Source organism: Schistocerca nitens, chromosome 3 (genome assembly GCF_023898315.1).
Source record: "Schistocerca nitens isolate TAMUIC-IGC-003100 chromosome 3, iqSchNite1.1, whole genome shotgun sequence".
Lineage (NCBI taxonomy): Eukaryota > Metazoa > Arthropoda > Insecta > Orthoptera > Acrididae > Schistocerca > Schistocerca nitens.
Genome location: NC_064616.1, coordinates 282,476,713 through 282,499,573, shown reverse-complemented (window position 1 = coordinate 282,499,573; position 22,861 = coordinate 282,476,713). Strand labels below are relative to the sequence as shown.

The window sequence follows — 22,861 nt, the reverse complement described above, 5'->3', positions numbered from 1 at the left end:
CCAAAGCTATTGGGAACTGTTGGTGGTAGATAGCGTAACTTGCCTTTGCTAAGTGCTAGTGCCACTACTGCCATCTAATAAGAGACAACTTGGCGGTATATTGTCTGAGGTTTCTGTGGTGGTTTTCAGTCTGTATATTTTATTCATTCAGTAATGTATATTCTAACAAAGAGGCATTTGATAGCCTATGGTATCTGGAGAATGTGACCAGAATTATATGGAAGCAGAAACAGTTTATCCAGTGAAATATCAAAGTCTTCTGCACTAGCGATGAAATGTTTTTTGGTCACTAGAGGCACAGATTTGCAATGAGGCCAGCTGCAGCTGACCCACAATTGTAATTAGTATGTCAGAAGATGTTTTAAAGATGACAGGTGTGCAGATATTCTTGCTGCAGTAAATCTCAGTCCATCTCTTTCTACATGAAAAGTGACATATGACTCGACGATGAGAAGAAGTACTGTGTGGACAATTATCATTGTTTATGTCCATATCACTTCCATGTTCATCGTGAATGAAGATAATTTACAGACAAGAATCAGTTGCTGCTCTTGGTTCCTAAATCAAAACCTGGAGTTCACAACTATCATGCTTTGGACTGATGAAGCCACTTTCAAATCTAATGACGATGTAAATATCCATTATCTTCTGTGCTAGTCAGAAGGAAATGCTCTCTGGTTACAAAAGCAAAACAACCATCACATCTGGAGCACAAATAGATGGTGTATACTCATTCATGATAAAGTTACTGGAAATTAGTCTTTTGAGGATCTATTAAATGATGAGTGTTACTAACAGAGTCGGTAGTAGTTGTTCTGCTAGCGACACTGTTTCTAATGTGGTTGCAGGAAGATAGTTATCCAGCATATTCTCCTTGGTGGTAAGGCATTCCTTGAATCAAAATGTTCTTGTTTAGTGGTTCATTAGAAGAGAGCAAATGAGTTGGCCACAGTTGTCAAATTCAATTCCCCCTGATTGTATCTTTTTCAGATGCATTGAAAACATGTCTATCAGCAGCATCCTACAGTGTGATATGGTACAAAAGATAAAATTAGGGAAGCATGCTAGTCATTCTCAGATGCAGAGATGCTCTGGAATACTTAAAGTGTACAAAGTGGAGCACAGCTGTGCTTACAGCAAGGCAGGAAGCATTTTGAACACCTATTACCATAAACCGAAACAGAGAAATGCAATACTTTCTAACAACTTTTAAAAAGTGTCAAAACTGCAAATATCAAATCTGCATGCACAAGACAAAGATTTTCCTTATTGTAACACTGAATAGCGTATTTATTATCCTATGAACTTTCTTTTTCTTTCCTTAAGCATTATTCAAATCGTCAGCTCCAGGAAGTTTCTTAATGATAAAACTGCAAAAATTAGACCAAAAACAACATTTTGGACTAAAAATGTTCAGTTTTTATAACTCTCTCCAACAGCAATAGTTATGTTCCCCATGTTCTCCTTTGAAATGCTGAAGAAGAACTTGTTTTCTCCATTTTCTAGTACCTTCTAGGTTCAAATGGTTCAAATGGCTCTGAGCACTGTGGGACTTAACATCTGTGGTCATCAGTCCCCTAGAACTTAGAACTACTTAAACCTAACTAACCTAAGGACAGCACACACATCCACACTCGAGGTAGGATTCGAACCTGCGACCGTAGCGGTCACGCGGTTCCAGACAGAAGTGCCTAGAACCGCACAGCCACACCGGCCGGCAGTACCTTCCAGGCAGTGTAAATTTCACCATTCTGTGTTCCCTTATCAGTTTGCCTAAAATGTATTTTGGATGAAAATGGATGCTTCATTTCCATGAAAAAGTTCTTATGTGGTAGGTTTGATGTCTGGTGCTTCCTGTAGTTTGCAGTTTTTGCCATCCAAGAAAGTGTTACTAATTAATTTGCTGTGTGTTAGATTTGTGTTGGTGCGGAAACTGAAATGAGATTGTGGGGTCAAAGATAATAAAAGACACAGCTTTGATAGTGATTTTATCTGCATCATCTGAATGCATAAAATTTCTGCTCTCTCTTATGTAATCCTCACCCCTGCCCTTCCATTGTTATGCCAGACATTTCTCCTAAGAGTTGTCAGGTGCCTTTTCTCTGATGTAGGGGTGGAACATTACATATACTTCTGTAGTCTCCCTAAAATTACTCATCAGTCATAAACCAAAAGGTAATTAAACTTTCCAGAGTGCTCATAATAAAAGTTGAAGATTTGTCTCAAGTCTCTTTTAATTTTGCTTCTATTTTGTTTCACTGTGATGTAAGAAAAAGATTTTACGTATTGTAACATTGAATAGCATATTTATTACCCTTTGAATTTTCTTTTTGTTTTCTTAAGCATTGCTGAAATCATCACCTCCAGGAAGTTTCTGTTCACATTGGGTGTTCACTTGAGTAACATTTACACACACACACACACACACACACACACACACACACACACACACACACACACACCAAAGAGTCTTCAAAGTTTATCTATTCTATGCTACATCCTGCAGTTACGTTCAACTTATTACTTGTGAATGTCAAGACACAATACTTAAATTTGGGGAGATTCGCTGACTTTTAATGCATCTTATAAAACTTGTAGTTTCAGACTGCAAATGTTTTAATACCAATTTAGGTATGTATATAGGATGATTTATTTTCATTAGCACTGATCAAATTTATGAACAATTTTTTGTAAAAAAAAGTATTCCAACTTTACCAGATACACGATAGCAATTCCTTCTTGTCTTTCTTATAACCCTCACAGATTACTTTCAGATTGCAATGCATACACACAGTTTAAACATTCATAATGATAAAACAGATATCAATGTATGGCATAGGTATGTAATGACAAGTTCAGTGACTTATTACAAGAAACATATCATCTCGAGACAGCAACACACTTCATAAATTATATAATGAAACCAGAAAGAAAATTGTTTGCACACAATATAGAGTGGATTGTAGCTGTTAGGTTACAACTGATAATTACATGAAAACGAGCAGTCTTTACTGGGCTTGTTTCACCCATTCTTGAGATGCTGCAACAATGTATCTGTCAGATAAAGTACTTGTACCTTGTTGCATCTACTCGAAGCAGGGATAGCATGTCACACCTTTCTCCTAAATACTCACTGAAAAGACAGCAGACATTATAAGACCTTCTTTTAGTTTCTGTGGTTTGAATGTTTTGGTGGTGTGGGTTATCAGGCCACAGCCCTCGAGTATCCTGGTGGGCTGCCAGCTTATGGCCTGGATACCTGCCAAGGTTTTATTTCGGAATAAGGCCACACTGAATTAATTTTTGTAGCCCAGTTTTTAATTTCAATCCAAAACCATATGCTAATTTAGTGTCTAGTAATCAAATATATGCTTGGTATTAATGTGTGCACAATCCTACAACTAATACTGTTCTATTTTCAGGATACAGGCATGTTTACTTAATGGATTATGAGCTGAATTATGTTTCACCTGCTTCACTTTTTGTACATGTGTCCATTAAAGAGGCCACGTAGAAATGCAAATACTGAATTCAACTATAGCACACAGTGAGAGCAACATGCAGTGAAATATATTGCATTTGGTAAATATAAGATATAGTTGTACTAGCACATTAAGTTGTATGTGTTGAATGCAGATGCTGCTTTCTAAAACTGATGAGTCATTTCTGCTTACACTGAGTGTACCAGCTAGTAGACATAGAGAGCCTCATGGATATTTCAAAATGTTGTTGTGCGCTTGGAAATTTTTATATACATTTTGAAGTGTACTATAATTATTTCTTTGTACACATGTCTGATTTTCTGGGCAGCTACTGCAGTTCATACTCTTGTTATTCTGCAGGCTTTTGTATGTTTTGTACTGATATAAAACTCCTCATTTTGTAAAAAAAAAATTGTAATGATATTTATGTAGAATTTTCCAAAATAAAGAATATGTAAAAGTTTTGTAAGGATCTATTTTGTACATTTGTATTGCTTTCAATAATAAAAATGTAAATTTATGGAAAATCTCATTAAAACAATGTAACAACAATGTTTTTACTGAGTATTCAAATAAGGTTCCCAATCATTTTCCATTGTTCTAGTGACCTATGACAGACATTTGCTGGAAGAGAGGCATGTTTATTTGTTTTTTTGTCTGAGATCTTGTGGTTACATAGAATGAACAGTAAAATGTTGAGCATCTTTTATCACAATACTGTTTCTACCATTACAAAACATCATAAATACTTACAGATACAATACATTTTATTGGTACATTATTATTAGTACTGGTTCAGTAGTTACAATTCTACTACTGTTTCAGTGCACAATACTGGTACATTATTATTGGTATTGGTACATTATTATTTTTCAAAGAACTCTTTGTCTATAGAAGCAATGGTCAATTACTGCAGCTTTAAATCCTGCAATGCTGTTCATTTACCATTTGTTATTCAGTAATTTTTTAAATATATTTTTTGCAAGATGCAGAACTACATTTTGGCAGAGCTTAGTTTTTGTTCAGTGTATAGAGAGATCCATTCTTTGGCCTGTAGTATGTGTGCACATCTTCATTTTTGAAGAAGAATGTGAGATTTTCAATTGCATACTGTTTTATGAATACTACAGTTTTTATACATGTGTAGGCACAGAAGATTGGTTCCTTCTATGATTCTCATGATTCTTTTTTCATTGTGAGTAGCTTAATGCTGTTTGGAGAAGCTCCTCAGAAAATGACTCTGTACTTCATGAATGATGGAAAATTTGCATAGTGCGCACTTTTCTGGCAGTTTTTGCTGCAGCAGCTTTCAAGGACCCTCATCATTTGGCAGGACATGCTCAATTTTTTGATGAGACAGTCAATATGAGTTCCCTACCTTACATTGTCCTGGACCAAGAGTTTTGTTTGAGAACTGGATATTTGTAGTTGATGGGACCTTTTCCTTGACATTATGGAGTTGAGTGCTGCCATTTTTCTGTCATTCTTGATTAGCTCATTGCGTGAGAAACATGAAACATTCTACTAGGCTATGTATGTTGGCTTGTAAGTTATTTCCATATGGAAGGAATAGTCCTAGTACAAATGCTGATCCATAGGGAACACCATATTTTGTGTTTTACCAAGACATGGAATATGGTGTTCCGCAAGGATAGAAGATTGCATCAGTACCCAAAGAATGAAAAAGAAATTTTTACTATCATAAAAACCTTAGAAATAAAACAGTCTTTGTGAGTAGATGGTATATATGATAAAAAAATAAAAAGATGTAATGAACTCATTGTACAACCACTGACTCTGAGTAAAGGTTTGTAAGTATGTTGCATTCAGTGTGTCATATTTCCACTGTTTATTTACACCTGCGAAGGTACTACCTGACCCAGTCTTTAGGTTCCTCTCTGATGCCTAGTTAATTTAATTTCTGTAGCAGAGCCTCATGATCCAAAACACTGAATGCCTTCAACAAGTCAAGACATATAGCAGCAATATAGTTGCCTCTGTTCACTTTCTGGTAAATTTAACTCAGAAATTTGTAGACAGCAGTATTGGTTGAGCTGTTCTTCCTAAACCCATATTGTGCTGTGAACAGAATTTGGTATTTTTGCATAGAGACCTGTAAGTATTTTATGGAAGATCTTCTGTAAAATTTTTTAGAAGCCAGAAAATAGGGCTTCTGGCTTGTAATTGACAACTTCTTCTGTTTTTCCCTTTTTTATATTGATTTCAATTTCACAATTTTTAGACAAGAAGGGAATGTCCCTCATGCCAGTGTACTACTGCATAAATTTGTCAGTCTTTTTACAGTCTGTTTACTACATCTTTTTATTATTTCATCATGTATACCATATATCCCAAAGACTGTTTCATGGTTGAGGTTTTATGATGGTGAAAATTTCTTTTTCATTCATTGGGTGCAGATACGATGAGCTAGCAGAGCAACTGATATTAAATGAATGTGCTGTTGCATTTTGGTTATTTGTGTTAATCTTACTTATCAGTTGTCCACTTATATTTCTAAAATAGCTGTTGAGGATCTTTACTAATTTCCTTCGGACTGATATTTTTTTTTTATTGTGATATAGCTTGATATTGATGTCTCTTGTAGTGACATTACATGTCTGTTGTCTCAAGACTTTCCACATAGCCATTGTCTTGTTTCCAGCAGATTGTACATAAAGGTCATATGCCTTCAATTTTGCTTCCTTCCCAGCTTTTCTAAGTATTGTCTTGTATTTCTGTAGTAGGCATGAAACTCGTCACATGCTGACCATGTCTTTATATCATACAGCTTTCAAACTTATCCCAGATTTGTTGCTGTTATTAGACGTTAGTCTGTGTTTCCTTAGTGGGAATGCAGTTTCATAGTAGTTATAAAAATAAAATATTTCACATGTTGCCTTGGTCATAATATTGCATTCCATGTTCCTTAAGCTAACAGTTGTCTGTAGGTACCTATATTTTGCTCACTTAGTATTAATTCTTCTTTAACTAATTCTGTCTGCATTGTCATTTTGGGTGTTCCTCTGCCTCTTTGATACAGTATCTAATGGATTTCCCATCGGTCTCAATCGCCTCTTCTTTGTCATTCTTTCCAGTTATTTATTTTTACATATGTCATTTTCACATCTATATCACTGGTCAAATGTAGAAAATGTGTTGTAATAACCTTTGACATATAAGCTTTGGAAGACAGAATTAAATATTTTAGCCAATAATCATCTGGACAGATGCCTTTGATCCATTGATTGATTTTGTGTAGAACCAAAAGTAATGCATGACAACTTTGCAGCTAAGATCTTGCTTTAAAATTCCTTGAATACTTCTTGCATAACTATTTTGAGATAATTCAGCTTTTGTTTGTTTGCAAGAATTGACTTTGTATGGATGCAGCTCTCTGTTTTTATAATGGCTTTCTGCTATTGTATTTAACAACTGAGGGTCTTCCTGCAACTCACAATCTTCTGCAACACAAACTTAACTGACATGTGGTCAACAAGACTTCTTAATGTGCATCAAAGATGCTCCACTTTCTCAATTCTTGATGAGACTAATGTCTTTGACACATCAGACCTCAAAATACTGATGAACAAAATGGATGCACTGAGCATAAGGAGGTAGCAGTGTACTTAGTGATAATTATATTGAAGGTTTAGCCGTACATTGAATATCTGATAGTCATTATCTAGACCTGTCTTTTGTTTACATGCTGAACTCAAAACTAGTAGGAGACTGTGCGCATTTTCATGTATTTTTCATACATACCCTTTGCTGTGATTAGCTGCATTAGTATCTTTTTGTAATGCAAATGAAGATTTGCCAGCTCCACACTACATCTAGGAAATACCTGGTGTTCTGAATTTCTGTTAGCTGCAACTTCTGTTTAATGTTATTATTTACATACATCTGATGTAACCGAACTCACACTAGTAGCAAACTCAACAAATTATTGAAGATCACGTACTTTTTGTAGTGAAGTAAGTGAAATATATTTTATGACATTCCTTTAGTTCCACATATTAAAGTTGTTTTTCTTTGCTAACACTTTATTTGACTATGAGTGGAAAATGTGGGTGTTGTCATAGGAAACTAACTAGTGGAATTCATTGTGGGAGCAGTAGCAAGTGATTTCACTGGATGGAATGTAAGCGGAAGAACTCTGGGGAGATCACTAAGGCCCTCTCATGGAACTGAAAAATATGAAGCAGGAATAGGTTGATAGATGAGCAGGAAAGGAAGATCAGTACCCTTCAGGCACTTTGGATCAATCTAGGAGAGAGCTTGTGAGGTTGAAGGAAGGCAGTGGTGAGGGGATGATGAACTGGCAGTTGATAGGAAGGCTAGCAAGAGGAGGATGGAGTCTGATGTGTTTGTTGTGTCTGCCAGCAACAGTTTACAGCTGCCAGAGTTGAGGTGATATGAACCTGAAGATGGTGCAGGAGTAGGAAATGTGCAACGGACTCCGGCCAGGAGTAGGGATGATAGGAAGGGCATGAATGTTAGGAAGAAGACAGTACTGTTGTTAGGTAGCAATTACAGCAGATGTGCAGGCACTGAATTACAGGAGAAGCTAGGAGAGGAATATCAGTTCACCACAATTTTCTAACTGGGTGCTGGGCGAAATCAAGTGACTGAGGGTTTAGGGCCTTTGTGTATGGGTTTCACAAAGGATGATCAGGTAGGGAGAAGGGGTGGGGCAGGTTACAGTTTGGATAGGGACCAGGTGTGTAGCATAGGTGGTAACTTGAATAAGATAGCTTCCCTAACTGGTAGCTCCAATGTAAGCATGGTTGAGGTGTTCTGGTGGTACATTATGTGATAAAAAGTATCCAGACACCCCCAAAAACTTATGTTTTTCATATTAGGTGCATTGTGCTGCCACCTACTGCCAGGTACTCCAAATCAGCGACCTCAGTAGTCATTAGTCATCATGAGACAACAGAATGGGGCGCTCCGCAGAACTCAAAGACTTTGAACGTGGTCAGGTGATTAGGTGTCACTTGTGTCATATGTCTGTACACAAGATTTCCACACTCCTAAACATCACTAGGTCCACTGTTTCTGATGTGAAAGTGAAGTGGAAACATGAAGGGACAGATACTTCACAAAAGCATACAGGCCAACTTTGTCTGTTGACTGACAGAGACTGCCAATAGTTGAAGAGGGTCATAATGTGTAATATGCAGACATCTATCCAGACCATCACAGAGGAATTCCAAACTGGATCAGGATCCACTGCAAGTACTATGACAGTTAGGTGGGAGGTGATAAAACTTGGATTTAATGGTCGAGCAGCTGCTCATAAGCCACACATAACACTAGTAAATGCCAAACGAGGCCTTGCTTTGTGTAAGGAGTGTAAACATTGGACGATTAAACAGTGGAAAAATGTTGTGTGGAGTGACAAATCATGGTATACAATGTGGCGATCTGATGACAGGGTGTGGGTATGGCAAATGTACGGTGAACGTCATCTGCCAGCGTGTGTAGTGCCAACAGTAAAATTCAGAGGCAGTGGTGTTATGGTGTGGTCATGTTTTTCATGGAGGGGGCTTGTATCCCTTGTTGTTTTGAGTGGCACTGTCACAGCACATGCCTACATTGATGTTTTAAGCACCTTCTAGCTTCCCACTGTTGAAGAGCAGTTTATGGATGGTGACTGCATCTTTCAACATGATTGAGCACCTGTTCATAGTGCACAATCTGTAGCAGAGTGGTTACACGACAATAACATGCCTGTGATGGATTGGCCTGCACAGAGTCCTGATCTGAATCTTATAGAACACCTTTGGGATGTTTTGGAATGCTGACTTCATGCCAGGCCTCGCTGACCGACATTGATACCTCTCCTCAGTGCAACACTCAGTGAAGAATGGGCTGCCATTCCCCAAGAAACCTTCGAGCACCTGATTGAACATATGCCTGTGAGAGTGGAAGCTGTTATCAAGGCTAAGGGTAGGCCAACACCATATTGAATTCCAGCGTTACCGATGGAGGTTGCCATGAACTTGTAAGTCATTTTCATCCAGGTGTCCGGATACTTTTGATCACATAGTGTATGTTCAACCTCATCTTGACAGTGCTGTTCAGTGAATCAGTGTAGCTGGAGATGGTACTGATGACTGCTGACAGGATGCACATTACACTGGTGATGGTGGGGACTATCAAGAGCTGGGGCTACATTAGGCATGGTCTGCACCTCAACAGGACTGTGAAAGGGAGAATGGTGGAGTTAATCACTGAGAGTATAGAGACTGATGTAAGGCCATGCATTATCAAATACCTGTTGCATTGGGTAGAAGGCCTATGCATTTTCTAGGATAAACCTTTAAATGTATCTGAACCAGTTTCAAAGATTTCTTCATTGTATGCAAAGAAGGTAGACTGTATCACACCAGAGTGCATAAACACCACACAGATTTGCTTGGAATTATCCATTATTCATCAGAAAGTGCAGACATTAAAAATAAATTTACACCAACTTGAAGCTGTGTGACAGTGTTTGAACAGTGTGATGGTATGTATTGCAGAGACGTGGTCTAGATATAATTAATTAGAGCATATAGTGCTATGATCATATGAATGTGCAAAGTAGCTACTGTAGAACTACTTTTAAGGGTGTGGAGTCATGTATTTATATCGAAGGTGGCACATATTTTACAGCTAGAGATGATCTGAACACAATTAGTGTAAATAAACATTTTAAACTGGCAGCTGCTGACCTAACAAAGCTAGGCATCCATAATAGATCAACCATCAACACTAAAAGGACAGTTTCAAATAACTATCACACTACACAAAATGCAAACCCACCTCAAACACTTGTAGCAGTAATAACCAATCAATAGATACAAACACTGTATTCAAATTCCTGGGTCTGTGGGTTCAAGATAACTTGAAATGAAATAAACATAATGAAAAAGAAAATGTCAGAGTAGGTACTGGCTGCTAATGATTGGGTGTGCTTAAATCATGTGCTAGCTAGAAAACTGTAACTAGTGCATACTACATGTACATACAGGCCCACATAAAGGATGGTGCAATATTCTTGGCAATTTTTTCAACTGCTCTTTCAGGATCCAGAAGGGAGCAGTGAGGATCATTAATGGAAGCAAACCTAGAGACTCATGCAAACCCATCTTCAGGAAGCTGGATACCATGACACTGCCTTGTCTGTACGTTCTCAAGATTGTAAATTTTTTTAAAAACCACGTAATGCTAACTAGATCCAGACTAAAAAATATTGAAATACACAAACACAACACCAGAATAAACTGAAATGTGCAGTTGTTACATGAAAACACTAACTTTGTTAATGGGTCTCCAGCCATTCAGAAAGCTTCCCACATGTATTAAGTCTATTGAAAACAAAGTGCAATTTAGCAAAGCCATATAGTTCTATATTCTGGGTCACTGTGTTTACTCTGTAAAAGAATACCTTCAAAAGTAATCTCCATGGTTGTGTTTAAGTGCATGACGTAAATTATTTAGTGAAGCTTACTTAGTCAGTCTGTTGCAATGTATTAAGATACCATAATTATTCATAATATATCTTAACAATGTTAGCAAATTTTGTCCATCATATGTAACACACTGTACACTATCAGATCACATGGATTAAATAAATAAATAAACAATTAAAAGAAGTTATTATTATTCTCTGTTTGTACCATGCACCTAGTGGTAACATGGATACTTTGTGTAAAAAATTAACCAGAGTCCTGGAAAGAGTCTAACATAATATTATGTGGAGAGATGAATATTAACATATGTTGAGAGTGAAATAAGTATAACTTTGTAAACGTTTTGAGTCCTTTGGGCAGAGCACAATAGATATGCTTCTGTGTGGGCTCTAATCTCTCTGATTTTATTCTCATGGTCTCTTCGCGAGATATACATAGGAGGGAGCAATATACTGCTTGACTCTTCGGTGAAGGTATGTTCTCGAAACTTTAACAAAAGCCCGTACCGAGCTACTGAGCGTCTCTCCTGCAGAGTCTTCCACTGGAGTTTATCTATCATCTCCATAATGCTTTCGCGATTACAAAATGATCCTGTAACGAAGCGCGCTGCTCTCCATTGGATCTCTATCTCTTCTATCAACCCTATCTGGTACGTATCCCATACTGCTGAGCAGTATTCAAGCAGTGGGTGAACAAGCATACTGTAACCTACTTCCTTTGTTTTCGGATTGCATTTCCTTAGGATTCTTCCAATGAATCTCAGTCTGGCATCTGCTTTACCGACGATCAACTTTATATGATCATTCCATTTTAAATCACTCCTAATGCGTACTCCCAGATAATTTATGGAATTAACTGCTTCCAGTTGCTGACCTGCTATTTTGTAGCTAAATGATAAGGGATCTATCTTTCTATGTATTCGCAGCACATTACACTTGTCTACATTGAGATTCAATTGCCATTCCCTGCACCATGCGTCAATTCGCTGTAGATCCTCCTGCATTTCAGTACAATTTTCCATTGTTACAACCTCTCGATACACCACAGCATCATCTGCAAAAAGCCTCAGTGAACTTCCAATGTCATCCACATTGGCAGAGCATTTGAATTATCCTTTCTTCAGAAGTGTTAGTCTTGCAAATTTTACAGGACTGCTTCTGTGAAGTATGGAAGGTAGGAGATGAGGTACTGTGGGAACTGAAGCTGTGACGATAGTTTGTCAGTTGTACTTGGGTAGCTCAGTTGGCAGAGCACTTGCCCACTAGAGGGAAAGGTCCTGAGTTTGAGTCTTGGGCTGGCACACAGTTTTAATCTTCCAGTAAGTTTCATATCAGCCTACACTCTGCTGCAGAGTGAATACTATCTAGGATTAGCTAAAATGACAAACAAACTGATTTGACAAATGTTATTTCCAGATGAGTCACTGTTACATTCCTGAGACACTTCATGACAGTGATAAAATAGACTCATAAACTGAATAAACATGTATCATAAGACACAAAATATGGTATAGAGATTTTTGTGTGTCTTTAAACAATAGGTATTTGTGTACATTTAAATTGTGTGCATTTATCTATATTTAAACTATGTACATAGTTTGAAAACATTCATTCAATCTGTGGATGGATAAATAAAAAGTAGATTTCCCCGGAGATAAACATTTCCTCTCAGCAGCTAAGGTACATAACTTTTAAATATTTTCTTGTCACCTTTGTTAAGCAGAAATATGTTTCTGCCTTCCTCAACTTTTTGTTTAATATAAGTGAACACCGCCAATGGCCTTGCCGCAGTGGTAACAGCAGTTCCCGTCAGATCACCAAAGTTAAGCGTTGTCGGGCTAGGCTAGCACTTGGATGGGTGACCATCCTGTCTGCCGAGCGCTTTTGGCAAGCGGGGTGCACTCAGCCCTTGTGAGGCAAACTGAGAAGCTACTTGATTGAGAAGTAGTGGCTCTAGTCTCAGAAACTGACATGAGGCCTGGAGAGCGGTGTGCTAGCCACATGCCCGTCCATATCCGCATCCAGTGATGCCTATGAGCTGAGGATGACACAGCGGCCAGTCAGTACCGTAGGGCCTTCATGGCCTGTTCAGGAGGAGTTTAGTTATAAGTGAACACCATTGTTACAATAGTAGTCTATTGCAGATTCTTATCACTACATTCACTGAGTTGAAACATTTGGGCATGTTTATTGCCTACAGATGAAATAATATTTCCCTTCATGAGTGCCATGTCTAACCATCAGCTCAAGGTAATTTCGATAAATGCAATTAGCATAATGTCACAAGAGTCTTTGTCCCTACTTCCCATTCTAAATACTTGAGTTGCCCAGTCTGTAGCGGGATGAGTGAAAATATCCTCACGTCACTATAGCACAATCAATTTACATATAATGTTTTCCAAGCTTTCCCTTGGGTGGCTGGTAAAAACAACTGACTGCTGTCTTTGGTAACTTTTGTATTACAGAGGTCAGATTTTCTCACATCATGACTCAATATTTATCTAATTAACTTTACTGAGTTTTGACAGCATAAATCTGCAATGTGATCATTAATATGCAGCCTATCTTTCCAACTGGAATTTAAGATTTAGATGTTCATTATTTCTGGTTTCAATCACCTTTCTGTCCCAGGTATTACATGTATATCACTGTCATCCAAAAGCTGTAGTAATTCTGGGACATTATCTACAATGGTTATGCTGTTGAATATATTGAGTTGATGATTATACTGCACTGTGACCACAATATACAGCAGCACCAGCATGTCAGTGCCTATGAACATCTTCTATTCACCAGTTCCTCATTTAATCACTTACACAGAAGCATGTCATGGATTAAAATTCCGTATTACTAACAACCCATTTCTCCTAATTCAGTCATTTTGTGCCATTCAGACTCACTCATTCGCTGATATTCAGATCATTTTGAGGTCAACAAGACACAATTTCACTCGTATTCATACCTACACTTGACATGACAACTCCTGCCTGGCTGAGTGTAGTGTAACACTGACCTAATTAAACAGGAGATTGTGATGCTGGCCAAGTCATTTCTCTGCAGACACTTTACTACATATTTTCTCAGGTAGCATTCATTTGGCCTGTTCATTCTGGGTATGTTATTTTCACAAACATTAGCATATTATGCATGGAAATGATGTTTACACAATTGATTGGTCTGTGTATGGGTGTTATGTGGGAGTTATGGTTTAGTATTTCATTGGGACAACAAATTTCCTTTAATAATAATAATGGCGTGTGATGAGGGCCTCCCGTTGGGCAGACTGCTCGCCTGGTGCAAGTCTTTCGATTTGACGCCACTTTGGCGAATTGCGTGTCGATGGGGATGAAATGATGATGATTAGGGCAACACAACACCCAGTCCCTGAGCGTAGAAAATCTCCGACCCAGCCGGGAATCGAACCCGGGCCCTTAGGATTGACAGTCTGTCGCGCTGACCAAGCAGCTACCGGGGTCGGACAGCAAATTTCCTTTGGTAAGCAGTAAATAAATAAATGTCATGTGACTAGGGCCTCCCATCAGGTAGACCATTCGCCGGGTGCAAGTCTTTCGATTTGACGCCAGTTCAGCGACTTGCACTTTGATGGGGATGAAATGATGATGATTAGGACAGCGCAACACCCAGTCCCTAACTGGAGAAAATCTCCGACCCAGCTGGGAATTGAACTCAGGCCCTTAGGATTGACATTCTGTCATGCTGACCACTCAGCTACTGGGGGCGGACTTGTTAAGCACTGATTTGGCACAAATCATTATCTTGTATATCGGTACTCTGCAACCACAAAAGAGTATGTAGAGCACCAGCATCATTTTCTTCCCATCCTGTTCCGTCAGTAGAAGGTACATGGGAAGAAAGACTCATTAGGCCTATGCCTCTGTATGAACCTGAATTTCTTTAATTTTGGTGTCACACTCATTGTGAAAGATCTAAGTTTTAAGAAACAGTCCTCTACCTGTTCAAAAGCATCCCGACACCTGTTAGTGGGCATTAATATGGGGTGTGTCCACCTTTTGCCTCTATGATGGCTTTAACTCTGCTGGGAAAACTGTTAGTGAGGTATATGAATGTCTGTGGAGAAGTGGCAGCTCATTATTCATTGACAGCCAAAACTAGAGAAGGTAGTGATCTTAGATGCTGGGGTCTTGAGAGAAGCTGATGTTCCAACTCATCCCAAAGGTATTCCATTGGGTTCAGGTTGGGACTCTGGACAGGCCAGTATATTTTTCAGGGATGTCACAAACCATTGCTTCACAGATGCTGTTTTATGACAAGGTGCATTGTCATGCTGATACAACCAGTCACCACCTCCAAACTGTTTCTCTACTATATGCACTACACAATTCTGTAAAATATGTTCATGGTTCTCCACATTTGGTGTTCTCTTACATGCAATAAGGGGACCACACCCTAACCACAAAAACACATCACACCATAACACCATCTCCTCTGTACTTCACTGTAGGCAGTACACATGATGGCATGTAACATTTCCACGCAGTTACCAAACCGAAATCGTTCCATTAGACTGTGATAAAGTAAAGCGTGATTTGTCACTCCAAATCACTCATTTCCAGTTATCCACTGCCCAGCAGTGTTTGTCTTCACTCCACTTCAAGTGTCACTTAGCACTGACTACAGAAATGTGTTGCTTATGAGAAGCTGCTAGACCACCATATCTTATTCTTTTTAATTCACTACATACAGTCTTTGTGTTAGCTGGACTGCTGGTAGCACTTTGTAACACAAGTGATTTCTTCTGTTGATTTCATGGGATTTTTTACTACCACCTTCTGCAGTTCTTTATGGTCCATGTCTGCCAGACACAAGGTCTACCTGCTCTCGGTTTAGCTTCGCAATAACATCACCAATAGTCGATTCGAACTGCTTTAGAGGAGTTAAAATGTCCCTGATAGATCTGTTGTTTAGGTGACATCCAATTACTAGTCCACGTTCGAAGTCACTAAGCCATCCTGACTGACCCATTTTGTTGTTACTGCTTTTCTGCTGACAACACAACATCACTCAACAACACAATACTTCTGTCCTGGCTTATTTGTAGTCTCAGTACTCCAGTGCTTTCAATGCACCATTCACACTTCGGGTCATTTGACCTCTCTTTTTGGTATGTTAGGACTTTTGTCAGACTTTTTTTTTTTTAATCATTTCTTTTGCTGCATCATCTCAAACACACATCATATCCAGCCACCATTGTCTGTCGCCAGAGCACATGGTTGGCCAAATTGGCGATTAGTCTGTTCTCAGACTGCTGCGTGGTTACTGGTATGTAAGGCAGGCATACAGTTTGTTTAAAACAATCCCTCAGCAGTCAGATTCAGGCAAGCTCATGCAGCTCTCTAGTGGGAAAGTACCGTGGGAGACGCAGAGCGAGTGTGTGTGCCTGTTCTGCACTTTTTGGAGAAACGCTATGTGATTAGTGGCAGCATTGCCCCATTCTATGCATGCATGCCAAATTAAAAAGAACACAAAATCCCCAAGATTGATGAAGTTTAACAGAAACTCGAAATTTACCGCGAATTTCAACGTGAGATCCTTTCAATAGTTTCTTCAGCGAAACTGTATGGCAGAACATCGAAAGACATGCTGGTCATATGTGAAGTACGCAAGTGGCAAGATACAATCAATACAACCACGGTGCGATGTTGTTGTTGTTGTTGTTGTTGTGGTCTTTAGTCTGAAGACTGGTTTGATGCAGTTCTCCATACTACTCTACCTGTGCGAGCCTTCAAATAACTACTGCAACCTACATCTTTCTGAATCTGCTTACCGTATTCACCTCTTGGATTCCCTCTACAATTTTTATCCCCCCCCCCCCCTCCGCCACACAGTTTGCTCAAATACTAAATTGGTGATCCCTTGATGTCTCAGAATGTGTCCTATCAACTGATCCCTTCTTTTGGTCAAGTTGTGTCACAAACCTCTTGTCTCCCCAATTCTATTCAGTACTTACTCTTTCGTTACATAACCGACCCATCTAATCTTCAGCATTCTTTTGTATCACCACATTTCGAAAGTTTCTATTCTCTTTTTATCTAAACTGTTTGTCGTCCATGTTTCACTTCCATACATGGCTACAATCCGGACAAATGCCTTCAGAAAAGACTTCCTAATACTTAAGTCTATATTCGATGTTATAAGATTTCTCCTCTTCAGAAATGCTGTTCTTGCCATTGCCAGTCCATATTTTATATCCTCTCTACTTCGACCATCATCAATTATTTTTCTGTCCAAGTAGCAAAACTCATCTACTACTTTCAGTGTCTCATTTCCTTATCTAATTCCTTCAGCATCACCTGATTTAATACGACTACATTTTGTTCTGGTGTAACCACAATCGCTGGAACTAATATAACCAGAAAACAAGAGAAGGCAGTGAGGAAACGTTGGCCAGTGTTGCGTGGAATTGGACCGCGCTGCGCCAGGAGTGACATCTGAAAAAGTGAATATAAGCACCACTCCTGCCAGCCTATGGGCTCAGATCGCCTCAGTGCACTGACGTTAGTGGAAGGTATTTGCAGAGCGTTCTTCAAAAACAATTAGTTGTGATCTTATCAGTTACTTCCAGGAACTTTGCCTATAGCGAGGTCTATTACTGTTGGGATGTTACTTGTGACAGCGATGTATCTCCCAAGTTAAGTATTGTCAATCGCTTTATAGAAATAAAACTACTAATGTTATTTGTTTGAATTGTTGTATAGCATTCAGAGAACGCTGCATCCCTTAAGGCCGGTTCCCACTAGGACTGCCGCACGGCAAAACAGCGTGGCAGGCACTTAGCAGGCATGGAAACGCCGTCAGCGGCGCGGCAGGCGCGGCATAACGGCCTTTGCGTCGCAGTTTGCTCATGTCGAACCGCTGCCGCGGCCGCGTGCCGCGCTGCAGGTCCACGCCGCCAATCACAGAATGTGCTGAGTGTGACGTCAGGTACGGAACCCGGGGCCACACGAACTTTCGCTGTGGACGCGGTGGCAACTATGAAATACTTATCATCCGTTTTCAAGGAAACTATTTGGTAGAAAAATTTGATTCTTCTGCATTTTACAACCTGATATCTTCTGTCGATAAAGGACCGAATTTATTTTTGTTATTCTTCATGGTTACTTGCTGTATCGCATTTACGTAAACTATTATAAGAAATTTTGTGAGAGAGTGGAGGTAAAAACACATTGCGTGGACATTGTGTATAGTTCATTTTAGGTAATTTGCGACTGAAATTTAGTCAATATACCAGTATCGAAATTGTTTTTAAAGCTAAGGGCAGAACGATAGCCATCACCGTTCTCGAGATATTGAGAGATATGTCGGTGGACGGGCTGTGCGGTGGCCGTTCGATGTGACCGATACTTCGTCCTGCTCGTCGTAAACCATGTGGTTATATCAGCCCCCAATTTCGTAAGCGGTTCAAGAAATCGAAACGTGTTTTTTTGCAAATGATAACTTGTAAAGAGTCATGTATTTTAGAGCATGATAAATATCCAAAATCTATTTATCTACTGAGATATGAAAGTAACTACAGTTTTTCAGAATGGATCGATGAATTTTTTGAAACGGCATTTAAGAGCATGTGAAATGAGAATTACAGTGACGTGGAACACGTTAATATGTACAATATTCTTTATAGACCTACAGAAGTTAACCTGAAACTAATTTGCTGGTATGTCATAAGATGTAATTTGCTAAGTATCTAAAGCTATTGAATATTTCCTTTGGTAAGTAACAAACACTTCTTCTGATTCAGTCAGTCGTTGCCTCACGGTACCTTTAAGATTATTGTACAACTGTGCGTCTTGACTTATTCAAGTTCCATCTCCATAATTTGCTACCGTTTACTGTCTCTTTAGTTGTAAACTGCAGCACATAACCAATTAATTATTGTCGGTTTACGTCTGTACCAGGAAATGTCTTACAATTTAAAATCTGGTTTCGAAAACTCTGTTCCAAATATGTATTATTCTTTCATAATACTTAAGCAAGGTGTTGGTGATGATTACATTATGCCCTGTGCGAAATTCTATCAGGTGGCTTCCCCTTTCATCCCTTCCCCCAGGCCTTTGTGTTCCTATTGTTTTATCTTTCTGTTCTTGCTACTGTATCACATTTTAAATTTTTGTCTCACATAACTATCTGAATAATCTCTTTTATCGTACATTATTTCATTGTGTTAGGGGATAGTGAACAATCATGAACAGTAGTCATGAAATCTGTTTATGGTGAAATGAGAAAACATGAATAATGAAATATGTGAAAGAGTACATTGTGCAGAAAATGAAAAATTGGTGTCTTCACCCAACTTTGTCTTTCCTTCATGTAGGTGCACGATATAGTTAATCAAACGCACCGGGCGTATCAGTGGGTCCCGCCCCGTACCTCAGTGGCTACCGCTAGCGTCTGCCGCTTCCAGATGGGAACGCCACTTCCGCGAGCCGCCACTTCAAAGCGGAAAACGCTTGCCGCTGCCGTTGCCGTACGACGCGCTGCCGTGCTCTAGTGGGAACCGGCCTTTAGGTACCCTATTAGCGACGAACGTAAAGTATCAAAACGACTTTCAAGTTCACTTTAACCGATTGCCTTAGTTTACTTATATTGCTGACACGTAGTAAAATCTCATACCACACGTGTATTGCAACAATAAACTCAAAAGTTAACATTCATTTCCTTAAAAAAATGGTTCAAATGGCTCTGAGCACTATGGGACTTAACATCTGAGGTCATCAGTCCCCTAGAACTTAGAACTACTTAAACCTAAAATAAATTCGGTCCTTTATCGACAGAAGATATCAGGTTGTAAAATGCAGAAGAATCAAATTTTTCTACCAAATAGTTTCCTTGAAAACGGATGATAAGTATTTCATAGTTGCCACCGCGTCCACGGCGAAAGTTCGTGTGGCCCCGGGTTCCGTACCTGACGTCACACTCAGCGCATTCTGTGATTGGCGGCGTGGACCTGCAGCGCGGCACGCGGCCGCGACAGCGGTTCGACATGAGCAACCTAAGGACATCACACACATCCATGCCTGAGGCAGGATTCGAACCTGCGACCGTAGCAATCCCGCGGTTTCGGACTGCAGCGCCTAGAACCGCGTGGCACCGCGGTCGGCCATTTCCTTCAAGACTGCTTCATTGTCGCTAAGAATTTCGGAATCATCAGTTCTATTTTTCAGGTCACTCACACTTTCGATGACATTATCAAATTGTAAAAATATCACTTTTACAGCTCTGATTCTACTTTCCCATCGTGTTTTAGACATAGGTTTCAATGTTAATTTCAATTAAGTTTTAATAAGATCTCAGCGTTTGCTCGATTTTGTAAAACGCGCATAAACTTTATTGATGAAGCCGAAAAACGTCCTAGCTGTTGTAGGAGTGTTAGCGGCATCTACCAAAAGCATATTCCAACAATGGCATCCGCACGGCGTGAGCAAACCTGTGGATTAATATTGAGTATTCTTGCTCTAACATCTTTATTAGTACCAGCCATATTGGCACCGTTATCTTATCCCTATCCTCGACAGTTTTGGATGTCTAGGCCATTATTTTCTAGCTCCTTTAAAATCGCATTTCTTAAATACTCTCCCGTTGTTTCTGCGACGGCAATAAACCCAACGAAATGTTCCTCTATCTCCAGTGGAGGAATTAAAAAATCTTATTATTATTGACATTTGTTCCACACAGCTTGAAGGTATAATATTTTGCTTGTTTGACTCTGTTTATAATTTCGTTGATAGCAGATTTGGACATTAATGTAATTAATTAATTTTGTATGTCGTGGCTCAGATAATGCTGAGAACGTTGTTTTCGTTAATACGTTGCAAGTGCTCTTTCAGTGTTAGATCATATTTTGATAACAATTTAAATAGGTCTGTAAAATTTCTGTTTCCGCTATCGTACAGGTTAATGGATTCTCGATGCCCTCTAAACGCCAGATTGAGTGAAGCTAAGTATTTATAATAGCAACCAATCTTTCAAACAAGTTACACCAATACTTTTGTGATTCCCTAATCAGTATCTCTTTTTCCTTATCTATTGTTTTTTCGTATTTGATTCCTTTTCAGAATTCCATCCACCTAATCATGCATTCCATATGTCCTAGACTTTGTTCATGCCTTTGCAATATACTACTCAGACCTTTTCAGTCACAGCATTCTTCTTTTATCATCTGTGTCTGCAAATGTGAAGAAAGTCGCCATGGAAAGCAATAAACTTTGTCTTGAGATATGGAGTAAGCTAACCGTCTGCGATGTCCCTTTTCGCCGTTACTCAGTTTTCTAGTAAAATGAAGTTTAGTAAAATGTCTTTTATTTGCATATTTGGGGTAACTTTCAACAGGTTTCTCTAGGTTTTGTTGGGGACCATTTCGAATTAAATAATGACGCTGCGTATCTGTTACTGGAAATACCCACTTTCCTGGACCTAATTCTATAAATTACTCTCTTATATGAACGGTTTGCCCTTGATTACCACTTTTGAAGTCTTTATTCGGCTCACAGTCTTGGATCACAGCAGTTTCAAGAAACTCTGATGCTTTATCAGAAAGGGTAACAAAATGTCTTCTGAAGCTGTCCTTATATCGTCTTAATAATTTGTTGCCGCAGATAAAACTATAACAAAACGTAGCGTAGCTCTTCCAGAATACACTGATGCGATTTCCATATTTATAAAGTGGATAGTTTGCCCATTTGCGAGAGTTGAATGAAGTGTAAGATTACGCGTGTGTTCCGTGCGGGACGTGGCAACTATTTGCATGCCTCCTCGTACTCCTGCCGAACTGTCAATCCTAAAATAATTTTGGACAGATTATAGGAAGCGCCAGGTCCACAGCAGTACCAGAAGTCTCGTCGGTGGCAGCTTGCAGAATCGTGTCGCCCTGTTTTACCAAAGTTCTGTGCTCACTTCTTGTGCCGAGGCACTGCTTCTAACCGTGTACTTCCAAACAACGCGGCGGAAACGTGCTGCTGTGACCGTTCCACCGTAGGGTGGATTCACACTTGACGGAACGTCACGTCACGTCCGTCGCGTCAAAACATTTTCGTCTGCAGTTCAAATGGCGGCATTCACACACGCCGTCAACGGAATGTCAGCGTCACGTCACGTCACGTCAGCGTCACGTCAAGATTTCTCGGAAAGTATGTTTCGGAGGGCCATAGTGTCGCTTACTTGGCAAGGTTCAAATGGTTCAAATGGCTCTGAGCACTATGGGACTCAACTGCTGAGGTCATTAGTCCCCTAGAACTTAGAACTAGTTAAACCTAACTAACCTAAGGACATCACAAACACCCATGCCCGAGGCAGGATTCGAACCTGCGACCGTAGCGGTCTCGCGGTTCCAGACTGCAGCGCCTTTAACCGCACGGCCACTTCGGCCGGCTTACTTGGCAAGTAACTGTTACATTAAGTACACTGTGAACTAATACGAAAGTATCTCCCACTGACTTATTGCGAAAAGGCCTTAACAGGCACTGGAAGAAAACAGTAAGTTAAAGTATTTTATTCTATATACTGAGGGAATACATTGCAAAATAAACGATACATATATTGTTCAGTGTGCTTTTACTCGCGATTTGTGCAGTGGGGTAGCGAAAAGGAAAACCGGGAGTACAGTTGATGCGGCATGCAGAAGTTTGAAACAAGATTCGTAATAAATTACCGACGAACAGCAGGTAGGAGAACTATATGTAAACATAGTTGAACTACACTAAAACGGCTCATCTAGACATATCGTAGGCAAACTATCAGCTTCTATCGAAATGATATTAGACGCCTAAATCTTGAATTTATCTTCGTAATTGTTATTTGCAACTTGCTTAACAGGTAAAAGCCGCGCGGGATCAGCTGAGCGGTAGCCGGCAAGGTAGCTCAGCGTGTTCGGTCAGAGGGTTACGTG

General features: G+C 39.5%; 1 protein-coding gene across 1 annotated transcript in view; it reads left to right on the top strand.

Moving 5' to 3' along the window:
- LOC126248248 (1-phosphatidylinositol 4,5-bisphosphate phosphodiesterase eta-2-like) overlaps positions 1-3,928 on the top strand; it is a 551,756-nt gene extending 547,828 nt beyond the window's left edge. The window contains exon 16 of the mRNA XM_049949098.1: positions 3,423-3,928. Within this exon, the coding sequence (XP_049805055.1) occupies positions 3,423-3,514 (92 nt within the window). The 3' untranslated portion in view covers positions 3,515-3,928. The remainder of the gene's footprint in view (positions 1-3,422) is intronic.
- The last annotated feature ends 18,933 nt before the right edge of the window (positions 3,929-22,861 follow it).